General features: G+C 44.5%; 1 protein-coding gene across 1 annotated transcript in view; it reads left to right on the forward strand.

Moving 5' to 3' along the window:
• Positions 1-23,448, forward strand: part of PCLO (piccolo presynaptic cytomatrix protein) — a 501,171-nt gene extending 477,723 nt beyond the window's left edge. Inside the window, exons 24-26 of the mRNA XM_089778439.1 lie at positions 11,982-12,116; positions 12,690-12,835; positions 18,495-23,448. Coding sequence (XP_089634565.1) covers positions 11,982-12,116; positions 12,690-12,835; positions 18,495-18,635 — 422 coding nt within the window. The 3' untranslated portion in view covers positions 18,636-23,448. The remainder of the gene's footprint in view (positions 1-11,981; positions 12,117-12,689; positions 12,836-18,494) is intronic.
• The last annotated feature ends 574 nt before the right edge of the window (positions 23,449-24,022 follow it).

Genomic DNA, 24,022 nt, shown 5'->3' on the forward strand with positions numbered 1-24,022 from the left:
AACACTTTCTATAGCCCTTTTACCCTCTTCCATCTCCCAGAACCTCCTTTTGGGTCTAGACCCCCATGGTTAGAATTCTGTGAAATTTCAAATTAAAATATCAGAAACCGTAACATTTATGATGTTTTAAAATCCAATGATGATAAAATTTACCAAAATAGAATATGAATTTGGTAGGGCCCTGCTGATGATATAATAAAAAATATTGCTGACCACTATTATCTTTCTCTGTCCTTGTTCTCCCTGTCTGTCTGTATCTGATGTCTCTGTTCTTGCATTTAATAGTACCAAAGAGTTTACAATCTAGTTTGTTCTAAGTTATACAGTACTTAACACTGTAGAGTCTTGGTCCATTACAGGGACTCTTAGGCACTGTCAAAGTGCAAAGAAATAATTACAGTATTAATGAAGGTGCAACATCAGTGAGCTTTTAGAAAACCTCAACAATGATCTATGAAAACAAGAAGATACTACATAGCAGGAGTGGGGCAGAAGTCAATGCATCTGTATATGAGAGAGAAGGAAATTTGATCTCCTATAAAGGTTTAAAGCAAAATGCTTTCAATATAGCTTCGGAGTTGCAAAGGATGAATTGAGATTAATGTAAAAATGGCAACAAGTTTCACACTAGAGAGGCCAGCCAGAGCAAAGCTGCAAATAAAAGTACGGTGATAGAGTTGCAAAGGATACAGGGTTATCAGAGTACAGATGCCAGAAATGAGGCATTGGATGAATCTGCATTGAGTAGATTGTGGGACAGTTGGGGTATATCTACACTACACCCTCAGCTGCAAAAAAGGAGTACGGGATCTTTTGAAACAGGGGCATTTCTGTCAAAAATGCCCCATCTAAACTGCCGGGGGGGTTTCGAAAAGCCCCGTTTCGAAAAAAAAGCAGCAGCTGCCATTATGAAAATAAAGCGTGGGATACTTAAATCCTGGCTTCATTTGTACTTTTGATACGCTTAATTTGACGTAGGCAAACCACATTCCACGAGGACTAATGCCTAGTTCAAATTAAGCAGTTCGAATTAAGGGCGGTGTGGCCACTTAATTCGAACGAGTGGGAGGCTAGCCCTCCCCAGCTTTCCCTGGTGGCCACTCTGGGCACCACCAGGGAAACTCTTCTGTCCCCCTCCCGGCCCCGGAGCCCTTAAAGGGGCACGGGCTGGCTACGGTGCCCGTGCCAGGCGCAAGCTTGCCAGCACCCAGCCAACAGACCCTGCACCTGGCACGGTACGAACCAGCCACCCGCTGCCACCCAGCCCTCTGCCTCTTCCCGGGACCAGGCTGGCGGCTCCCGGGAGCCTGCCCGGGTCCGCAAGAGGCAGGTGCCCGCCTGGTCTAGTGTGGAGATCGTGGACCTCATCCACGACCTCTGCACTAGGCACAGGAAAGTGGCCATCTAGGGCAGGGTAGCTCCCAGCCTGGCCACCCAGGAGCAGGTTTGCATGAATATCAAGGTGGTCCACTGAGACCCCCGACCCTGAGCCCTGAGCTTAGAACGGCCATACTGGGTCAGACCAAAGGTCCATCTAGCCCTGTAGCCTGTCTGCCGACAGCGGACAACACTAGGTACCCTGGTGGGGATGGACCGAAGACAATGACCAAGCCATTTGTCTCGTGCCATCCATCTCCAGCCTTCCACAAACAGAGGCCAAGGACACCATTTCTACCCCCTGGCTAATACCACTCCATGGACCCAACCTCCATGACTTGATCTCACTTCTCTTTAAACTCTGTTCTAGTTCTAGCCTTCACAGCCTCCTGCAGCAAGGATTTCCACAGGTTGACTATTTGCTTTGTGAAGAAGAACTTTCTATTGTTAGTTTGAAGCCTGCTACCTATTCATTTCATTTGGTGTCCTCTAGTCATTCTATTATGGGAACTAATGAAGAACTTTTCTTTATGCACCCTCTCCACACCACTCATGTTTTTATAGACCTCTATCATATCCCCCCTCCATTTCTATTTTTGAACACACGTGTCCTTTATTTTGTACATGAGGAAGGGGCGTTAGGGGGCTGAATGGAAGGAGGTGAGGGAGGAATGGGGCACGAGCCCCCGATGGGGAGGACTGGGGTGGCTCTGTGCGCTCCTCGGGGTGGAAGCTCTCCTGCAGCTCGCCGAGTGCCCCCCCCCCCGATGGCAGCCTGCGGCAAGTGCAGCCGGGCTGATGGCCGAGTGCTGTGATGTGCTGAGTGTGGGCACTCAGGGCACTCCAAGACAGGACTGCTTTGCAAGCGGGGAACCCCTGAGAACAGTCTGTCCGGGGTGGGGTTCGGGTCCCTTTAAGCACAGCCCTCGGCTAGCCTGAGGCAGCAGCTCCATGCTCTAAGTCCTAATCTGATGCCCTGCCGGCACTGCTTCTGGCCATCCTTAACCCCGGTTCAGGGTCCACTTAATGTGGACGCGCTAGTTCGAATTAGCAAAACGCTAATTCAAACTAGTTTTTAGTTCTAGATGCGTTAGTTCGAATTAGCTTCGTTCGAATTAACTAATTTGAATTAAGTTAGTTCGAATTAGTGCTGTAGTGTAGACATACCCATATATAGTAGCCCAGTGTCTGTGAGTCTGTAACGCTGAAATTCTGGCTGTTCCCTCTGGGGGGTGCTGTTGCCTGAAATGCTGGCTGTTCCCTCTGTGCATCCCGTGCTGCATGGGGAGTGCGGGGCCCAAACGGCCGCTTGCGCCACTTGCTCCCCTGTGGCGGCTCGGCTGAGCGGCGCAGATGTCAGCCAAGCACCACGGCAGGAAGCGGTGACGTGTGGCATGACAGTGGCTCCAGGCTCTGCCCCCTGGCCATGAACGTCACCGCTCCGCCCCCTTTCGCCTCCCACCGTAGCACTCAGCTGACTAATGCACTGCTCAGCGAGGCCGCAGTGTGGGAGCAATTGACACAAGTGTCTGTTTGGGCTCTGCACTCCGCATGCAGCACAGGGAATGCTGAGGCAGGAGGGGGAGGAGCAGTTCCCCAAGTGAGAGGTAGGAGGGGGAGGAGAAGAGAAAGAGAGAGACAGAGAGTAAGGCGGGAGGCGGAGGAGAGCTGAGAGGGGGAGGGGAAGGCAATAGGAGGAGGAGGGAGAGAGAGAGAGAGACAGAGCAAGAGACCGGAGGCTCAGGAGAGAAGACCAACATGGAGGAGAGACCTGAAAATCCTGTCTTATGACGGGCTATTTGGCTAGTTTTTACATAATAGCTCTGCCACTGGCTCATGTCACCATGACAGTGTGAAATGTATTATGAACATGAACCACAGCAAATAACTGAAACATAGGCACTGACATCCCCTTTAGCTGGTGGCTGCTGGACACCCCCCGGTCTGCTTCAAGCCCCTCCCCCACTCCTTTCCTTTCCTCAGGCTCCACCCCTGCCTCGTCTCTTCACACCCCTGCTCTGCCTCCTCTCCTGAATGTGCCTCATCCCTGCTCCTCCCCTTCCCAGAGCTTTCTGAATTCCATGAATCATCTGTTGGCAGTGGTCCAGAAGCACTGGGAGGGCAGGGGAAGAGTTGGCCGGTGGGGTCACCAGCAGGTGAGAGGCACTGTGGGAGGGAGGTAGAGGGGTAGCTTGGTTGCTGGTGGGTGCTGTAGCCCCAGAGCACCTATAGAATTGGCACCTATGAACTGTAATGATATTTTTTTAATGAAAAAATAAATGTTGATCCAATTTCTACAGTTTGTACTCAGGAACGCTCTCTGTTATCTGGTCATTTTGCCTGTGTAAGGACTGCAGGACTTTTGTCATATGATTTAAATTATAGACTCATATAATTTTGGAAATGCCCGTTGACACCATGATGGACAAGGTAATATTACTCAACTGAAATTTCAGTAATACATAGTTGACATAGACAACTTGGTTCATCTTCAGACTGATTCCTCATGATGGGCCATTGTGGCACAGCTTTTGGAGCAAGAAGGAGGGATGATGTCAGAGTCCTCCAGAGACAAAGAAGTCAGGCAGCAGAGGCTACACAACTGCTGCTGCGTCCTTTGGTGGAGAGAAGCTTATAATCTCCCCCCCTCCTCAACCCGCCATGTGAGACCAGTTAGTGCCACTGGTCAGTGCATGGTGGAGGAGGACACAGGGTTGGCATCGGCTCCTCTCTCCACCCTCTTTGGGTCATCATGCAGCCCCATGGGGGCACAAGGACAATAATTTTGCTGCTCCTCACAATATGCAAAGGATAGAGAAGTACCTTTTGTCTCTGTGTATCTGATACTATATAACAAATCCAAGCAGCAACTTCAGTAGGTAGGTAAGTATTATCTTCATGTTCAAGGTGAGGTAAAGAGCTAAATAGGCTTGTCCAAGTTCACAGAGAGTCCATTTTGGGCCAGAATCTGTAGGCTGGTTTCAGGAGTTCTGGGTACTTATTAATGCATCCAGACGTGAATACCTTTTTGCAGTGTTAATGCCATAATGTTACCGATTCTACCTCCTTTCTACGTACTGTGAAGGAAGACAATTGGATTTTCTTACTCTAATTTAGCTGAACCAAAGAGCATGCCAGGTTAAGCGATACAAATGCTTAACTGCACCCACGGATGCTTAGTCCCAGAAGACATCCTGTCTCATTATATTGTGCTAGAAGTCATTATAACTGTTCCATGTCAACATCACTAGATATCTGTGCAACAAAAGTAAAAGAAACATCAGAAAAGAAATACCAATATTCCATCAATTAATATGGTGCAGCTCCCAGCAACTCATTAATTCAATCCCATAGGGTATCAAAACAGATAAAGAACTAAAGAAATGGAATTGGACTCCAACAAAGGAAGTCTTTATTTCTGTTTTTATGCCTTTAATGACACTGTGATAATTAGCAGACATCTCTTCATCTTATGCTGTATATTGCAGGATTATGGAAATTATGTGGAGTGCCATTTATTATTTCAGGATGAGAGATGTAACATTTAGAGTAAAAAAATAACAAGTCTTCAGTGCACACGTCAAATAGTTTTAGGACCAATTAGGAGACAAGGAATTACCCTGATTAACTTAATAAGGAACATTCATCCAAAATAGATTGTGTGTTCCAGAGGCCTTTCCAAGTAAAATCTATAAGGCGTCCCTTGCTATTTACCCTCTGTGCCTTCGCCTGTGTGTACATTTCCATGTACGGTAACCTGGTCTTGAGTTTGTCATTCTGAATATTACTTAAGAAGATAAATTTGGCCCATTCCTCTGTGAGCATGGAAAGGTTCATTGTATTGGAACAATGCAATTTGTTGGCAGGATTCAAGAGGTATATATTCTTTCTGCCATGCAGACACCATCTCCTTGCCCATTCTCAGTGGGAGAATCTGGGAGGGGGCAGAAGCAGGCAGGTAAATAATCCACTCACCAACACATACAGTGTGGGACAGGGAGCCTTGTAGTCAGACAGGCAGCAGCCACAAAGAAAACTCTATTGCCTGGAAGGGGACCCCTCATTCCTTCTACCTACATTTCCAGCGCCCTGCAGAATTACTTGGCTTGGATGATGGGGAGAGGATTTGGGTTGTAAATATCATAGAAGATTAGGGTTGGAAAAGTCCTCAGGAGGTCATCTAGTCCAACCGCCTGCTCAGAGCAGGACCAACCCCAGCTAAATCATTCCAGCCAGGGCATTGTCAAATCTGGCTAATTCAAGAGGCCAATCCTTTTGGACAGTGGGCAGGAAGAGGTATTTTGTGATTCTACCTCTTATTTTAAGGAACATTTCCTGTCTACCTTGGAAGCAGTGTCTGTCTTGTAAGCTTATATAGCCCCTCTGAGGATTGGGGAAGGTTTGTCATTTTGCTTCTTTTCCATCAGGATACTTCTATCTATTGTTCTAGTTGTATTTATTATTTTCCTTATGGTAGTACCTAGGAGCCTCCATCATGGACCATTGTGCTTGTTGCTGTACAAACACTGAACAAATGTAGTCTCTGCCCTAACGAGATTACAAATTTTGTGCAGTCTCACTAGCTTTGGTCACGTAGGCCATAAAAAAAAGAAGAATGACAAGAGCTGAGTTAATAACTGATCTTTTGGGTCAATGGCAGTTACAAAAATGTTCAAAATTATTCTGTTCTAAATGAACTAAAAGTTCTTTAGAATTGTCTGTGACTTATAAAAGTCCATTTCAGAATGGGAAGTCAATTGAGCCTCCCACATTCCTGCTAAAAGCCCTAATGACTGGCAAAATGGACAGGGGGATGGGTCTAGTGGCATCATCTCCTGCCCCTCTGGCCATTCTGCGGATGGCCAAAAACATTTGTGTCAATTGGCAAATATCTGCAGGTCAACTGAAACAGCATTTCAGTGACTAAATTATTTTTCTGAACAATTTTATCCCAAAGACTGTCACCGTTCCCACAGTCAGTGGTTTCACTACTGAAATTGTGCCTCAGTAACATTCAGACCTTCCTAGGATAAGCTCTGGCTGGTAGTGGGGATTTGATTAAAAATAAATTAAAACAAAGGGTGAAGTCCATGCCTTATGAATACAAGCTTAACCTTCAAAAGAGGCTGTAGCTGTGTGTCCTGGTTCTATTAATAATTAACTTCAACAACACTGCAAAATGACATTGCAAATGTTACCAATTCTGTGAAGCTTAGACCAAGCCCCATGATTTTTAAATGCAGTAATTTGGTACAATAAGGTCACATACATGAATTAATAAATACACTTGCTAACCAGCCAATTCCCCAGAAATATGGAGGCTCGTAGTTATATATGTATAGCTGGCACCAGAGCAAATCAAGTTTATAAAACACCTCAGGCTCTAAAGGTTACCATTTAACAAAATACTTTTCAGCAAATTATTTAATCAATTAGTTCTTAATTGCTAACGGATGCTTAATAAGTCCGATGGCCTAATAATAAGCAGCAATTATCCTGTCTTATAGAAACTCATTAAATACATAATCATAGCTATATTTTTAAAAGAATCTAATTACATGGTTCCTGCTAACACTGTTATAAAGTGATTGTAATTCAACTAGATGTACCCATCACCCTATTCTTGCACCTGAGTAAATATGTTTTCAACAACTTGGTATGGTTTAAATAATGTACAAAAGGAGTCTTATTGCAGGAGAAGATGAGTGCACAAGGTTTGGATTTATTCTAGATAGCTCATCAATGTCTGATCAGCTGTTCAATGAAGCTCTAATCCTTTATTGTATTGAGCACCTTGAACTCCAAGAATAGCCACAAAGATGCAGGAGAATAAATCTTAAACCATCTCAAAATAGGCAAAGCCCTGTAGGGATGTTAGATAGCATGTAATTGAATAGTTGTGTAACCACATGGATTTTTAGCGACTACACAACTATTTTATAGTCCCCAAAGGCAGGGCTAGCAGCCAGTGTGCTCCAACCCCACTCCCAGGGAGCCCCTTGCAACCCCAAACTGTTGCCTCTCTATCAAAGGCAGCAGCATGGGGTGCCAGGTGGAAGCTGGTCCATAAGGGGAGCAGTTGAAAAACTGGCTTCTCACACAGACCGGCTCTCTCCTGCTGCCCTGTGTTGCTATTGCTGCCTCTGATACAGTGGCAGCAGCCCCTGTTGATGGGAGGTCTGAGTTTCCCACAGACAGAGGCTGCTCCGGCTTCCTACGGAGCAGTCCCTGTCCGTGGGAAGTTCAGACCCCGCCCCTCCTCCCCCATCAGCAGGGCTGCTGCGCAGAGCAGTCTCTGTCAGAGGTTAGCCCAAGCTGCTGCAGACAGAGGCTGTTTAATGGCAGCTTCCACTGCCCTCCCCTCATGCTGCTGCCTCTGATAAAGGCAGCAGCATGGGGTGGGAGGGGGGACAGCACTGTGGAGCTGGTGCCAGGAATCTGGCTTTTAAGCACTAGCTCCCCTAGCACCAGCTCCTGCCTGCCACCCTCCACATCTGTAAGAGGGAGAAAGGGTGGGCACGCGGATCGGTGGACCCAACATGTGTGGAGAGCCTAAGCCAGCTCCCTGGGCAAATTGGCTCCCACCTGCTCCCCTCACCCTCTGTGCTGCTGCCTCTCTGTCAGAGGCAGTGGCGTGGGGGAATGGGACAGGCAAATCTGCTTGTGGCAAGCTGGCTTAAAAGATGGATCTCCCCAGGCACCAGCTCATGCCTTCCCCACCTTGCTGCCTCTGTTACAGAGGTAGCTAGTGTGGGAATGCATGTAGTCAACAGGGTTCACCGATAAGCCCAGGCTTATCAGTTAATTGTGTGCTTGTCTGCATGTCGACATCCCTAAACCAAGCCAGTTTTTCAAGAAGTGCTCAGTCTTCACCAACTATGAACGCTCCCAAACAGGTCTAGACAGTTATATGCTGACTCCCCGATCACTGTAGCTCTGCTTTAAATGGGCTTGTATTCCAAGAACCAAAACCCCAGACCAAACGAAGGCACGGAACATTTCTATATCCCATTCAGAATGATTCTGCCAGGGCAAAGGGATAGAATGGAGAGAGGAAACCACAGAGTTGGAAGGAAGTGGGATAAATTCTGAGTCTTTAAAACCAGTTCTGGTTCTTTAAAGCAACCATGTGTTTCTCTCCTGTGTTTCTGTCCTGACGCAAGGGCCCAAGAAGTCCCTCAAAGAGTCAGGTTACACATCTTCAATTTCACACTGTGCGAGATGTGGAAATCAGTTCGGACGTACAGGAGGGCTATCATGTTTCAAGTATCTGCCTCAAGGAAATATGTTTTCCTCATGTAGATGTTACATCAGAAGCATAGTGTGTGAGGATACATACTGAACTACCATAAAATACTAGCTATTGAGTCACTGACAAACGACATCATAAAATGGGGTTGGAATTTCCAAACACATTGTACAATATTGTTTCAGAGGAATAGATGTGTTACTCTGTATTTCCAAAAAACAACAAGGACACCTGTGGCACCTTAAAGACTACCATATATTTGGGCATAAGCTTTTGTGGGTCAAAACCACTTCATCAGATGATGCATTCAGTGGTTTTGACCTATGGAAGTTTATGCCCTAATACAGTGGACCCCAACCTTCTGGGGCTGCCGGGCGCCTGGGGGGGGGGGGCACTCATGCGCCGGGCACGCAGGGGTGGGGCCACACACACGCCGGGCACCTGGGGCCGGGCCCGCGCACGTGGCCGGGGCCACATGCCCCTGGGGGCGGGGCCGCGCATGCACCTGGGGATGGGGCCGCACACACGCTGTGTGCCCAGTGTCGATGCCACCCATGCGCTGCACTCCTGGGGCCGGCGCCGCTCCTGTGCCGCACACCCAGGAGCCTGCATCACCCATGCGCTGCATTCCTGGGTCTGGCGCCGCTCCTGCACTGCGTGCCCAGGGGCGGTGACGCCCATATGCCACATGCCCGGGGCTGGCACAGCCCATGCACTGCACGCCGGGGGGCGGGGCCACCCATGTGCTGTGCGCCTGGGGCTGGCGCCGCCCCTGTGCCATGTACCCAGGGCCAGCGCCACACCTGTGCCACGTACCCAGGGGCCAGCACCATCCATGCGCTGTGTGCCTGGTGCCGGCACAGCCCTTGCACTGTGCACCTGGGGGCGGAGCTGCCCATTTGCTGTGTGCCCGGTGCCAGTGCCACCCATGCGCAGCACTCCTGGGGCTGGCGCCGCTCCTGTGCCACACGCCCAGGAGCCAGCAGTGCCCATATGCTGCGCGCCTGGGGCCGGCATCACTCCTGTGTCACGTGCTCAGGGGCGGGGATGCTCATATGCCACGCGCCTGGGGTTGGCACAGCCCATGTACCGTGCACCCGGGGGCAGGGCCGCCCATGTGCCACACGCCCAGAGGCTGGCACCACCCATGCACCACATGCCCAGGGGTGGGGCTGGCCCCGATCACTCGGTGGGCGCACAGAAATGGCCCGGCGGGCACCATGGCACCCACGGGCACCATGTTGGGGACCACTAATATCTGTTAGTCTTTAAGGTAACACAGGACTCCTCATTGTAACATATTGTAAGTCTCTTTCTCTCTCTTTCTTTAGTCCTCCAATTCCCTTGTAGTATTTCTTTCTCCATGTTGGCTTATTTATTGTTATATTGAAAAGACATGTAAGTGAAACCAACGAAAAAAAGAAGCAAACTCCGCCAGGAAAGATGTTGCCTCAACAAATGTTGCAAATGAGCGTAAAAGGGTCGGGGATGGAGGAGGCAATAAAATAAACAGCTTGCCAAATGTTCTAGGAAAGGCTGGTGGTTAAGTAATGATTGCCTGAAACTAATCATAGGTTTCTGCTACAACTGTTTATTCTGGCTTCATGTAGTTAATTATTCTGGTACTGAATGCAAAAAGCATTGACCAAAGCCCTGGCATCCGCACATAGATTTGCCGCTATAGCTTTGAGAGGTGTGCTGCCTTTGGAAATGCTGTTGCTAGTCTAAATACAGAGCAAGATACAGCTCTACCTCCACGTCTATTTCCTAGACTTTCAGCACTTGGGGGGCCAAGCCCGTAATGTGATGAGTTTTGCAAGTTCTCACTGGATGCTCAGCACTTAGCAGGATAATGACCTTACCATTTTAGCAACTTCACTGAGGTTCAATGGCACATCAGATAGAACAGACCTATGGGTAATGTTAATAACATACTGCACCAACCTCTTCACAGTCTGGCTCTTACAAAACCATTTCCGCTGCAGTCACAGGTCCTGGGCATATTCCACTTCACTCTGGTTTATGTTTTGAGGGGATGGAGGCAGAGCTCTGCCTATCCTCCACCCTACCCAGTGGCATTGGTACTAATTTTGGGGTGGGGATGCTGAGCTGTACCCCTCCTTTAGGCCTGTTGAGATCTGGTTGCCAACTTTTCCAAACCAAAAAACTTAACTCCATTGATGCAAATGGCTTCCAGTCTATCCAGTCCAGGAGAGCAGGCAACCACAGAAGGGTCAGCTGCAGAGTCCTGGGCCAGGGAGGCCACCAAAGCCTGCAGCAGCAGGATCCAAGGGGGCAAGCAAAGCATATGGGGGAGGGACGTGTGGCTGGAGGAGCTGGCAGTGGGACTGGCTTCCAGATGCAAATGAGCTGGGTTCAAAACATGGGGGTGCAATAGCACCCTCACACCGCTGCTTTCTATATATATAACCTCATCTCACCCTGAGCATCTAATGGGGAAAATACCTGTTCTGTGGGCCTGTCACTCTGCCTAGTCCATATGCAGGCTGCACAAAGATTGAGGAAGACTCTTTTCTTCTGCCTCCATTGCCCTCTCTTAGGGCACACTCACATAATGGCTAGGAAAAACATGGTCCTTGTCACATCTCATCTGAAGGGAATGTAATTGCATTGCTCCACATACTGACATACAGTAGTCCTGTCCAGAGAGCTATTAGGGAATTCATGACAGTTCCAAATAAAATGTATAAATGTTTATTGGATTAATTTGATTTGTATACATCTTTATTGCACATCAGATAATATCTCTAATTTTTGTCTGGCATAAATTTAGTAACCTGACCTAAAATTTTCAGTAGAATTTTAGAGACATAGGAACTTACTTTCAATGATATTTACATTTCCTTTCAATGATATTTCACCAGATTGGGCCAGATTTTCAAAGGTATTTAGGCATCTAAAATGCTGATATGCACACAGTGTAATTTTTACTGCATTAAGGAGCCCAATGCCCAGGTGAGTTAGGCAACTCCCTGCTTTTGGAAATCCCATTAGAAAACTATCTGTATTTTAGCTACCTCAGTGCCTTTGAAAATCTGGCCCAAAATGACTGTCACTTTTGAAAATGGAATGTAGGCTCCTAAATCACTTTAGAAAATCTTCCCTCTTCAGCATTGTTTCTGGAATCAAATAAGTTTGGATGCCTATGATTATATGTTCTACTGTTGACTGCATATGTCTGCTCCATTTGCTGATCTAGTCATTTTGCTATACTTTTACCATTTGTTACAATTAGATGCTGTACAAAAGCAATCACCTTCCTCAGTAGGGTGCTAAGAATCCTCCCTCCCCCATTTCCTTCCACTCTAATAGGTTTTGGTTTTCTTCTTTCTAGGTAAAACTCAAGTGATGGGTGAAATCAAGATTGCACTGAAAAAGGAAATGAAGACTGATGGAGAACAGCTAATAGTTGAAATCCTTCAATGCAGAAATATCACCTACAAGTTTAAATCTCCAGATCACTTACCAGGTACCAGTGACAAGCAGCAGCATGATACAGTAATGAACATCAAGCAGGAGATTGAGTCACATATTCAATGGCTCTATTACCATAGGGAAATCAGTTCATTTGTTAAGCAAAACGGCATATTTTGTAGCGTTGATAAAAAAAAATGATTTTTCTTCAATTTTTTAATTTTTTTTGTTGAATTCATGGTGTTTCATTTTATTATTTCATGAAAAATGAATATTTTTCACTTTTGTGTTTTCACAAAATACAGACATTTCTGGTGGAAATGTCAGATTTGACAAAATTCATCGTAAAAAAATGTTTCGGAAGAATAATTCCTACCAGCAATAATATTTTGATAGTGCCATAAAGATATCAAGACTCATTTTGATCAGTGACACTAGTCTAAATCTAGAGTAACTCTCTTGCTTCAGTGAAGTGACTCCAGTTTTATTCGGGTGTAAATAAGAGTGAGAGATGGCTCCAAGGTATACAGCAGTGTATTTTGTCTCATTACATCTCATCCATTGAAATCAGTAGTGACAATGACACTTCAAGAGCATGCGTATCACAGGTTGAATCATTTTTCCACAGATCTGTATGTGAAGTTGTATGTTGTCAACATCTCTACCCAAAAGAGAGTAATTAAGAAGAAAACCAGAGTGTGCAGGCATGACCGAGAGCCTTCATTTAATGAGACGTTTAGATTTAGTTTGAGTCCTGCTGGGCATTCTCTTCAGGTAATTCTGCATCATATTGCCACATAATTTTATGTGTCTTCCATGCTGTGCTCTGGGAATTTGAGATCAATCTCCCATTCCAAGTGACTTGGCTAACAGGTTACTGAAAAAATAAGATTGCAAAGGAAATAGCACAGTTATCTCCCCTCTGTTGCTTTTTTTCAGTAGGTTGAATCCAGTGTACCTAATGCCATATCTTTAGGGGCAGGATCGTCTTATAGGTCAATCACAAGATAGAGAGTCAGATGATTTGGGTATTATTCACAGTTATACCTCTGACTCATGCAAGTTGCATAGTCTCTATTTTCCCATTTCCAAAGCGGGGGGGGGGGGAGGGGGCTGATGATATTTACTCAGGTCTGCATTGAACGTTGAGATTTTCAGATGCAAAATGCTACTTAATTGCCAGGTATTATTTTCATTTATTAGAAATAATGTACCGAAGCTCAGATATAGATGTGAAGCATAACGCATTGGCACCAGCTTGTTTAATTTACACCCAGGCACCCATCAGAGCTTGTGTGGAGCTACATCAGGTAGCATGGTCCCTCTCCCTGCTGCTAAGCATGCCAGTGGGACTGCACACATTCCACCTGCTCCCATTGGTACATTCTGCTTTGCTCACTGTGTCCAGCTAGTACCCAGTGCTGGTGCAAAGGCAGGGCACAGCATACATCTCTTCTTAGTTTTCATTACTCTGTTAACCCTAATGCTATTCTGGAAACTCCCCTTCTAAAAATAACAACAATGTCACTTTATTAAAGGCAGAATGATGGCACCAACTACTATTATTATAGTTGCCCAACATGGAGTTCCTTATACCTGCCAAACTTTGACCATTTGGGCTTCAGGTTGTCTGCTTCTGGCTGAAATGGTTTGACAAATGTCAGGCCACACAGCTGAGCTCTTTCCAAGAAAGAAGCTACACAAAATGTACTGTTTTCCCTGTATTAAAAAGTGTCTGATGTCCTTTCCTTTGAAAAGAGCTAGCACCACTCTGCTGTACAGCAGGGTCTTGAAATTTGGCAAGGGGATAGCTTTTCAGTCAGGATGTATATTTTGCCTTTCCCATTTTGATCCTGCAGAGAAGGAAATAGGCACCACGAGAGCTAATAGAAACACAGCTCGCTGATGTGTGGTCACTTTTTTGGCCTGGCTGCAAATCACAAACCAACACAAAAGTGAGGCTTTGCACTGGGGAGGGGAGAATGCTCAAATATTTAGGGACAGACCATCAAATCTTAAATCTGGCGTTTGAAAAACTGAAGCTTGCACATGATCTGTAGAGGCAGGTTGTTTTGTTTTGTTTGTTTCCAATTTTGAGCAGCTAAAATCACCAAATATTCTGTATGCTCTAGGCATGGTCCTGCTCCAGGCTGAGCATCACTTCCCTTGCAGTTGCATCTCAGGGCTGCAGTGGGTAATACTAGGGCCTAGGACTGGGTCTGAGTCAGAGCACTGGAACTGAAAACAGGGAAACTGCCATTCCTGTGCTCTAAATACCCCTCCTGCTTGGCCCAGGCAGTGTGGAGACAGAAGCTGCTTGATTTGAAGTTGGAGAGGCGATAAAAGCACAGCCTTCAGGGATGGATGGAGCAGTAAATGGGAGGCAAGGGTAGAGTGCAGTGTTCCCTATAAGCTGTTCACTTGATGGCCACTCAAGAAAGATTCAAATGTCTCCTGGCTGAATAGCAAAGCACCTGCAGCAAGGTTGCTTGTTTCTGCTGGTGGTGCACATTCACACATGCCTTGGTGCATGTCACACATTTTATTCTGCACATGAATGAAAAAATATGCACATAGTTGGAAAAGATTAGAGGGAACACTGGTAATGTGGGACTAGCTGCTGCTAGAAGGGGAGAGGAAAATGGGATAGGCAATCTTAATTCTGGCATTTCCTGATTTTTGAGAGCTTAATTTTGCAACTTCCTTCATGTTGTTTTGACATAGTTTTCCTGTGTAAACTATAAAATGCATAACAGGCATTAATGAAGGTAGCCTCTCCACTCTCCTATGAAGTATTATTATGCCTATTTAACATATGAGGTAAATGGAGATGAAGTGCCAAATGCAGACAACTAGATGTCTCAAACTGAGTTCTCGACATAATAGGCCTATGTAAAAAATGTGGGAGATTGTGTATTGGTGCCAGACCTGAAGATAGAATGCAGGACTGATGAATTCCATTCATCTGTTCTAGACAGCAGGTCACAGGATAAGGAATTGAAACAGGGGAGAAGCTCTGTGTTCACCAGGGATGCAAATGAGTAGTCGAGCATACGATTAACTGATAAGCCCAGGCTTATCGGTTAATCTTCTCAACTACTCACAGAGGGTGTGTCTACACTACAGCACTAATTTGAACTAACTTAATTCAAATTAGTTAATTTGAACTAAGCTAATTTGAAATAGTGCATCTAGACCAAAAAACTAGTTCGAATTAGCATTTTGCTAATTCGAACTAGCATGTCCACATTGAGTGGACCCTGAACCGGGGTTAAGGATGGCCGGAAGCAGTGCCGGACTTAGAGCGTGGAGCTGCAGTCTCAGGCTAGCTGAGGGCTGTGCTTAAAGGGGCCCAACTCCCACCCCGGAAAAACAGTTCTCAGGGGTTCCCCGCTTGCAAAGCAGTCCTGTCTTGGAGTGCCCTGAGTGCCCACACTCGGCACATCACAGCACTCGGCCATCAGCCCGGCTGCACTTGCCGCAGGCTACCATCTGGGTGCGGGGGGTCAATCGGGGGGCTGCAGGACAGGTTCAACCCTGAGGAGCCCGCAGAGCCACCCTAGTCCTCCCCATCGGGGGCTCATACCCCATTCCTCCCTCACCTCCTTCCACTTACCCCTCCCTAGCCCCTCTTCCTGATGTACAAAATAAAGGATACGTGTGTTCAAAAATAGAAACTCTCTTTATTGAACAAAACTGGGGGAGACTGGGAAAAGGAGGTGGGAGAGGGGAGGGCAACTAAAATGATCAGGGGTTTGGAACATATGAAGAGAGACTAAAGAGACTGGGACTTCTCAGCTTAGAAAAGAGGAGACAGAGAGGGGATATGATAGAGGTCTATAAAAGCATGAGTGGTGTGGAGAGGGTGCATAAAGAAAAGTTCTTCATTAGTTCCCATAATAGAAGGACTAGAGGACACCAAATGAAATGAATGGGTAGCAGGCTTCAAACTAACAGAAAGTTCTTCTTCACAAAGCAAATAATCAACCTGTGGAACTCCTTGCTGCAGGAGGCTGTGAAGGCTCGAACTAGAACAGAGTTTAAAGAGAAGTTAGATAAAGTCATGGAGGTTGGGTCCATGGAGTGGTATTAGCCAGGGGGTAGAAATGGTGTCCCTGGCCTCTGTTTGTGGAAGGCTGGAGATGGATGGCACAAGACAAATGGCTTGGTCATTGTTTTGGTCCATCCCCTCCAGGATCCCTAGCGTTGGCCACTGTCGGCAGACAGGCTACTGGGCTAGATGGACCTTTGGTCTGACCCAGTACGGCCATTCTAAGCTCCGGGCTCAGGGTCATGGGTCTCACTGGACCACCCTGATTTTCATGCAGACCTGCTCCTGGGTGGCCAGGCTGGCAGCTCTCCTGCTCTAGCCGGCCATTTTCCTGTGCCTAGTGCGGACGTCGTGGATGAGGTCCACGATCTCTGCACTAGACCAGGTGGGCACCCGCCTCTTGCAGACCCGGGCAGGCTCCTGGGAGCCGCCAGCCTGGTCCCGGGAAGAGGCAGAGGGCTGGGTGGCAGAGGGTGGATGGTTCGTGCCGTGCCAGGTGCAGGGTCTGCTGGCTGGGTGCTGGCAGGCTTGCACCTGGCACGGTCAATGTAGCCAGCCCTTTCCCCTTTAAGGGCTCCGGGGCCAGGAGGAGGGCAGATGAGTTTCCCTGGTGGTGCCTAGAGTGGCCACCAGGGAAAGCTGGGGAGGGCTAGCCTCCCACTAGTTCGAATTAAGTGGTCACACCGCCCTTAATTCAAACTGCTTAATTCGAACTAGGCGTTAGTCCTCGTGGAATGAGGTTTGCCTAGGTCGAATTAAGCGTATCAAAAGTACAAATGAAGCCAGGATTTAAGTATCCCACGCTTTATTTTCATAATGGCAGCTGCTGCTTTTTTTTCAAAACGGGGCTTTTCGAAACCCCCCCGGCAGTTTAGATGGGGCATTTTTGACAGAAATGCCCCTGTTTCAAAAGATCCCGTACTCCTTTTTTGCAGCTGAGGGTGTAGTATAGACGGAGGGCTGGGTGGCAGCGGGTGGCTGGTTCGTGCCATGCCAGGTGCAGGGTCTGCTGGCTGGGTGCTGGCAGGCTTGCACCTGGCACGGGCAAGGGCTCCGGGGCCGGGAGGAGGGCAGATGAGTTTCCCTGGTGGTGCCTAGAGTGGCCACCAGGGAAAGCTGGGGAGGGCTAGCCTCCCACTAGTTCGAATTAAGTGGCCACACTGCCCTTAATTCGAACTGCTTAATTTGAACTAGGCGTTAGTCCTCGTAGAATGATGTTTACCTAGTTCGAATTAAGCGCTCCGCTAGTTCGAATTAAGTTCGAACTAGTGGTTTGTATGTGTAGCGCCTATCAAAGTTAATTCGAACTAACGTCTGTTAGTTCGAATTAACTTTGTAGTGTAGACATACCCAGAGAGAGCAGCGGGAGGAGGAAATGCATCAGGAGACAGGAGTAGGTGCTGGGAGAGCTGGCTTAAAAGCTGGCTCCCCCCAGCACCTGTTCCATGTTGCCGCCTGCTCCCTCTCATGCAGAGGGGGTGCAGGGGACCGCCTGAAAAGAAGCCTCTGCCAGTGGTGGCCTCAGGCTTGTTGCAGGCAGATGCCGCTTCACAGGAGTCCAAGCTCCTCACAGATAGAGGCTGCTCCGCATCCCACTGGGACCACCACCACCACCACCCTGTCCGCCATGGACAGGGGCTGGTCCACAAGGGAAGCTGGTTTTTAAACTGGCTCCCCTCATGGACTGGCTTCCGCCTGGCACCCCGCGCTGCTGCCTCTGAACAGAGGCATCTATTCGGGCTGGCAGGACACTCCCCCGGAGTGGGGCCCAAGCATACTGGCTGTTGGCCCCGCCCCTGGGGACTATAGAATAGTTGAGTAACCGATAAGAATTCATGAGCTTACTCGGCTATTCTCTTACCCACTATCTAACATCCCTAGTGTTCACTGCACTTCTTCTCAAATGGGGAAAAATCCTTATGTATTAGACTCTGGCTACGTCTATACTACAATCCTCTTCCGCAAGAGGAAATGCAAATGGAGCGCTCATTGTATATGTCATGCTCTCATTTGTATTTCCTCCTTGAGACCCCTTTGTGCAAGAGGATTTTGCGCAAAAAAGTGCTATGTAGACAACTCTTTTTGTGCAAAAAACCCCTTTTGCGCAAGAGATGTTCTTCCTTGTTTCCTTGCAATAACCTCTTGTGCAAAGGGATTTGGGGAGGAAATGCAAATGAGAGCATGGCATATGCAAATGAGCACTCCATTTGCATTTCCTCTTGCGGAAGAGGATAGTAGTATAGACGTAGCCTATGAGTGGATGTTTACTTCCTGTTCTGCAGATGGAAACTTAGATGTCAACAAGTCTGACTATTCTTTGCCAGCAGAGGGTATGTGCAATTAAGTTAATAAGAAAATTTTAACCATATTTTTTCTTCCCAGATTCTGCTGGTCTCCAATGGAGGGAAGTTCATGAAAAAGACACTGATTGGTGAAGCTTATATCTGGCTTGACAAAGTGGATCTAAGGAAAAGAATAGTAAACTGGCACAAACTGATGGTCAGCTCCACACAAACACATTAAGCAGACATGTCTGCTTAGGGCACTAAACCTTGCAGCATCTGCTGTAAATGGCATTACTCCAAGACTATAGTTTGATATTGTGTTTAGGTAGGCTTTCAGAATACAAAATAGAGAAGATTGGGCTCTGGGCTAAATAGCACACTTAAATGAGGGCTAGTACACTGGTTTTGCTGTGAAAAACAGCAACAAAAAAAACTGAGCCCAGAACTAAAAGCGAGGAAGTTTGGAAAGAAGATTGATATGAGGGCTTCTGGACATTGGACTCTTTGTGGCTGTCAGGAAACTAACTCCGAAAGAAATAATGAAGGCTTGAAGGCAGCTGTTAATGCAGAATTGGCTGCAGTCAGAGATAGTGTGTCTGAAAGAACAAGCAGGGTTTCTGTAACCAGAAGGAGATCATTTTATGCAATGGATGACTGGTTTTTCAAATCTCACTTATTAGAAGTGTAAAAGTTGTTCCTCTGCACTTTAGAATATCTGATAATTTGTTGTTGTGAGATTATGCCACAGGACACAGAGTGCAGGCTGTTTGTAGTGATGGGTACATTATTTTACATGATTTTTTTTCTTTATGCAAAGAATATATACTATAGAGAATCAGATCAAACTGATTTCATTTTGTTTTCATGTGTAAACAATGGATATAGGTCTCTGTCCTGGAACATAAAAATTAAAAGCACATCCATGGGCTATATTTAAATGTTTTTGGAGGCTGGTTCAAAAGAAAGGATCAAATGGAAATTGCACTAAATCAGGATGGGGGGAGGGACAGAATGTTTTCTGTGTTAATGAAACTGCAGTTCAATCTTCCATTTTGGGTGGGGTTTGTCTCTTTAAGTACTGAGATCAATGTTATAATTTTAACTATTCCATTTTTGTCTCCAACCATCTGCCTTTAACCGGAGTCCGTTAGACCATTTAAAGGTAGCAAATGTTTAAAATACCACAGTGTATGCTCCAGAATCATAGACTCATTGTGTTACTGCTACCCTGCGATTTGTGGGATTCTGGATCAACATCATCATCAGCGACACACACTACAAGAAGGAATAATAAGATGTTTACCATCTGGGGATTGCAACATTAATGAGGGTCAAGAATTTCCTTCTAAAAACTCAGGTGAATGACTGAAAATAGTCCATTCAAAAGTGGCTTGTCAGTTATGAAAGATGTAATTAAAGGAAGGTCACTGGCAACACTAACTTAAAGTTGTGTCAGAGCTTCCGAGCTAAGCATTCTATTTTCAGGAGTTTATAATACAGCAGTGACAATTTCCTTTGGACTGAAACTGTGCATAGGGGATTTTAAACTGGGCATATTTTTCTTCTACCCAGATAAAAAGGAAAAGGAAAGTGCTTTCATCATTCTTAAAATTTTAGAACTATTTAAAATAAATTGACATGAGATAAACTCCTTACCACTAAAAAAATGGCTTACTTCATAGCTAAGTGATTTAGCAGGGGATTACCCAGAAATATCTCTTTTTTTATTAAAAAGAAAGTGACCAAATTAAAAATACTGGCAAGTGTTTACTGTTTTTGCCCAATAGGCACTTTTCATACGCCATTTTAAGTACCCATGTTGTTTTCCACTAGGGATAGCACACCTCAAGATGACTTACTTGGTAAAATCAAATTATTCCTTGGGTTAAATTTTATATTCCTTAAGTGAAATAGGAATTGATGAGAAACCAGATTGACTCTGAAAGAGGTATTTCAGTTGTTTATGACACTTTTCTACATAATTGTTTTCCATTTATTTATTCAATATTAAAAATAACACCATGGGAAACGAATGCAATATAGAGCAACAACAACAAAAAAATTAAGGATGCACAAACCAAAGAAAGACAAAGTTAAGGCTTTGGTGTACCACATTTTTGCTTGCAACACAATGTATTACTACCACAATGCCATAAATTACCATAAAGACACAACATCATTGTCAATAGAAGTGTGGCTTGTGCTTTGGCTTTTAATTTCTTGCTTTTGTATAACCCAACTCTGAACTTACGTAATCACAGTCCATTGTAATCACAGCCTAAATATTGAAATTTTATATGGAGAATAAGATTCTTCAAAACCAAAATCCCCAGCCAAACCAAAAATCCATACATGGGATTTAAAAAAAAATCTTTTGAGTAAATGTTGTTCCTTTGTTGGGTTATTTTAAATTCCTGATGGCTACAGTAAGTCCTTCCTTTTCTAAAATGTCCAATTTCAATTACTGTATGAAGTAAAAGCAGTGAGATGTGCAATTTTGTGCAAACTACTGGTAATTTTGTTCTTGCTAAGATTTATTATGAAGACAGCAGGTCATGCTGATGGTTGCCATGGAGATTTCCAGCAGGCGCTAGCACTAACTGGATAGCTTACTAGGAAGCCTATAATCATTATTCTTAATTGACCAAAGTGCTCAGGCATGCTTTGCTCTTACATGCACTCACAAATGTTTCTGATACTTTTATGATTCAGAATTGTTTGTTTGGGTGTGGCTGGAGCTGTCCAGAAAAGCCACAGTTGCTTTGGAATTAGCCCTCAGAAATGGGTTTAATTCATACATCTTTGTATACTAAAATCCAACTGTGATGTGTCTGTTGGAATCCCACCCCGAAATACAAAGGGTAGTGGCTATCAGGAAAATTGGTCTCTATTACAAATGGTTTGACCAGAAGTAGAAGGGAAAGGACTCTTTTAATGTCATGTTATCCATTGCAAAGAGTTAGTGACAGAGATGGATCCACACACTTTCCCTTTTGTGAGACGCCATCAATTCAGAGGTTGCAAGATTCTTCCAAAGTGTGCCAAGTTCCTTTAAAAAAAATCAGATTTCTAGGTTGCACTGGAATCATTCTATGCAACACTGTTTCATGTTTGAATGCATTTTTCTTTTTCGGGTGAATGAAGTCAGCAAAAACCCTTCTTGTGACATTTAAAAAAAAATAAAACTCCAAACAAGGACTATTAGTACTTTTTACTTTTTTATATATATATTGCGACATATTCTTTTCCCTTTCCCCCATTTTGTGTTTCTTCTAGTGGCTGAAAGTGTTTAGAGGTGGCTACAGATTTTATCATCTCTGAATGATAATTAGTGAATTCACACATTTCTTTGAAGATGTATATTGTAACTAGGCAATGGTGAAGGCATTTTAGTATGTTTTATTCATACGTCTGCTGAATCAACAGAGATTGAAGCTGCTTCTTTGTTCAAGGCCTTGTACAGTGGAAACAAGCTGAATTATGAGAAAAAGCACAGTGTATGTGTTTACAAATAACAGGGATTTCTAATGTGGTCAATTACTACTATGTATATGGTCAGCAGGAAACCATTTTCTTGTTTTCCTGGCTCAAACTAGACATGAGAGTTTCTATGATGAATGTTGAGCTAGTACCGTATCATTACACTTTAAAGGGATAGTATCCAGGGGAAATATGAATGCTCCATCTTTATTATCACCCTCATTTTTTACATCAGCTGTCAGTGGAAGTAATAAGGACATGATCCACGTCTGTTGAAGTCAATGGCAATCTTTCCATTCACTTCAGAGTGGCTTGGATCAAGACCTAGGAATTGGTAGAGTTAATTTTCTGGACATTTATATAGGTGTTCCAATGGTTATATTGTGGGGGGTATTGTAGCTGGTAACCAGCTGATATTGATTCTTACTCTAAGAATGATGATTATGATGACTGCTGGAGAAGAAGCTAGTGTGCCCAATAGAGCAGATTTAATTAGCATTTAGTTTCATGGAGATATCATAAAGATGTTAATAGTATTTTTTTAATCTTATTATTTGAATCATAACTGACAATATTTTTAAGTACTTTATTTTCATGGCTACAGTGTCTGTATCCCAGATTCCACTAAGTATCTATCTTGATATGTAAATACATATATGTATAAGAGAAAAAATTGCATCTGTGTGACTGAAACTTGAAGTAGTAATGAAACAGAGAGGTAGTTCAGTTTATGTATACACCTACATCACATTTGGGTCCCAGTCCTGCATTCCTGGTTGCACCGGGGCTGAAGGACTGAACTGTCTTTTTGAATTACTAGTTGCCTTTAGTAAGAAAGTAGAAAAAATAAAGAAAAGCCGGATACTCTCTCTTTAAATCATAAGATGCATTTTGATGTTTTCTGTATGTTCTGGTTTATTCTTTTTTTAAAAGAAGATTAATTAATAATATACTGATGAGCTCAAAATTATAATATATTATATATATATATATCCATAACTCAGACTAGGTAATTTGAGAGAAAGCAGTTTTCTTAATTTGTTATTTTGTAAATAAGTATACATTTTTGTATGACAAATCAAGTTTGAATTATGAAGTCCATCTGGCATCCAAGCATGTGAATGTGAGCATTATTTGACTGTACCTTGTATAGTTGTTCAGTGACGTGCTCAGGTGCTCAGCAATAGCTGACTAGCGTGTGTGCTGTCATGCTGGCAGACTATGTGTACAGTATACCCAATGTTTAAAAAAATCTACCAAAATACTCTAAAAAAACAAACAACACAAGAGTAGTTCTTGGGAAAATGTAATGTTTCTGCAATGAATGTTGCATGCATTAATGGTGGTTTGTTATTTTTTTTTTGTTTTATTTTGCTTCCGAATTCTCTCAGAAAAACAAAACAAACTTGTTCTAAAAGTTGTATAAATTGAGACAAAAGCAGTATGAGAACTGTAAAAAGAAAATGCTTGTAAATTTGTCTCCGTTTCCACTTTATGTATAAATCCATGTTACGGTTTTGTGATTGTATACAGGATGTATCTTGAGAACTTATGCAAATTGTGCTGTATAAAGGCTGTTACTGCAGTCTAACTAATAAATATTGAAAATATCTGCGTTGGTTTCTTTTCAACTATTCCCATATTGACTGGGTACATGTCACCTCAGGGCGAGATACAGAGACAAAATTTCTTGATACCTTAAAAGACTGCTACTTGGAGCAGCTGGTACAGGAACCCACAAGGGGAGAAGCAATTCTCGATTTAGTCCTGAGTTGCACGCAGAATCTGGTCTATGAGGTAACTATAAAAGGATCACTTGGAAATAGTGACCATAATATAATAACATTTAACATTCCTGTGGTGGGAAGAACACCTCAGCAGCTCAACACTGTGGCATTTAATTTCAAAAAGGGGAACTATGCAAAAACGAGGAGGTTAGTTGAACAGAAATTAAAAGGTACAGTGACTAAAGTAAAATCCCTGCAAGCTGCATGGATGCTTTTCAAAGACACCATAATAGAGGCCCAACTTAAATGTATACCCCAAATTAAAAAACATAGTAGAAGAACTAAAAAAGAGCCACCGTGGCTTAACAACCATGTAAAAGAAGCAGTGAGAGATAAAAAGACATCTTTTAAAAAGTGG

This window comes from Pelodiscus sinensis, chromosome 1 (assembly GCF_052426305.1).
Source record: "Pelodiscus sinensis isolate ZL-2025 chromosome 1, ASM5242630v1, whole genome shotgun sequence".
Lineage (NCBI taxonomy): Eukaryota > Metazoa > Chordata > Testudines > Trionychidae > Pelodiscus > Pelodiscus sinensis.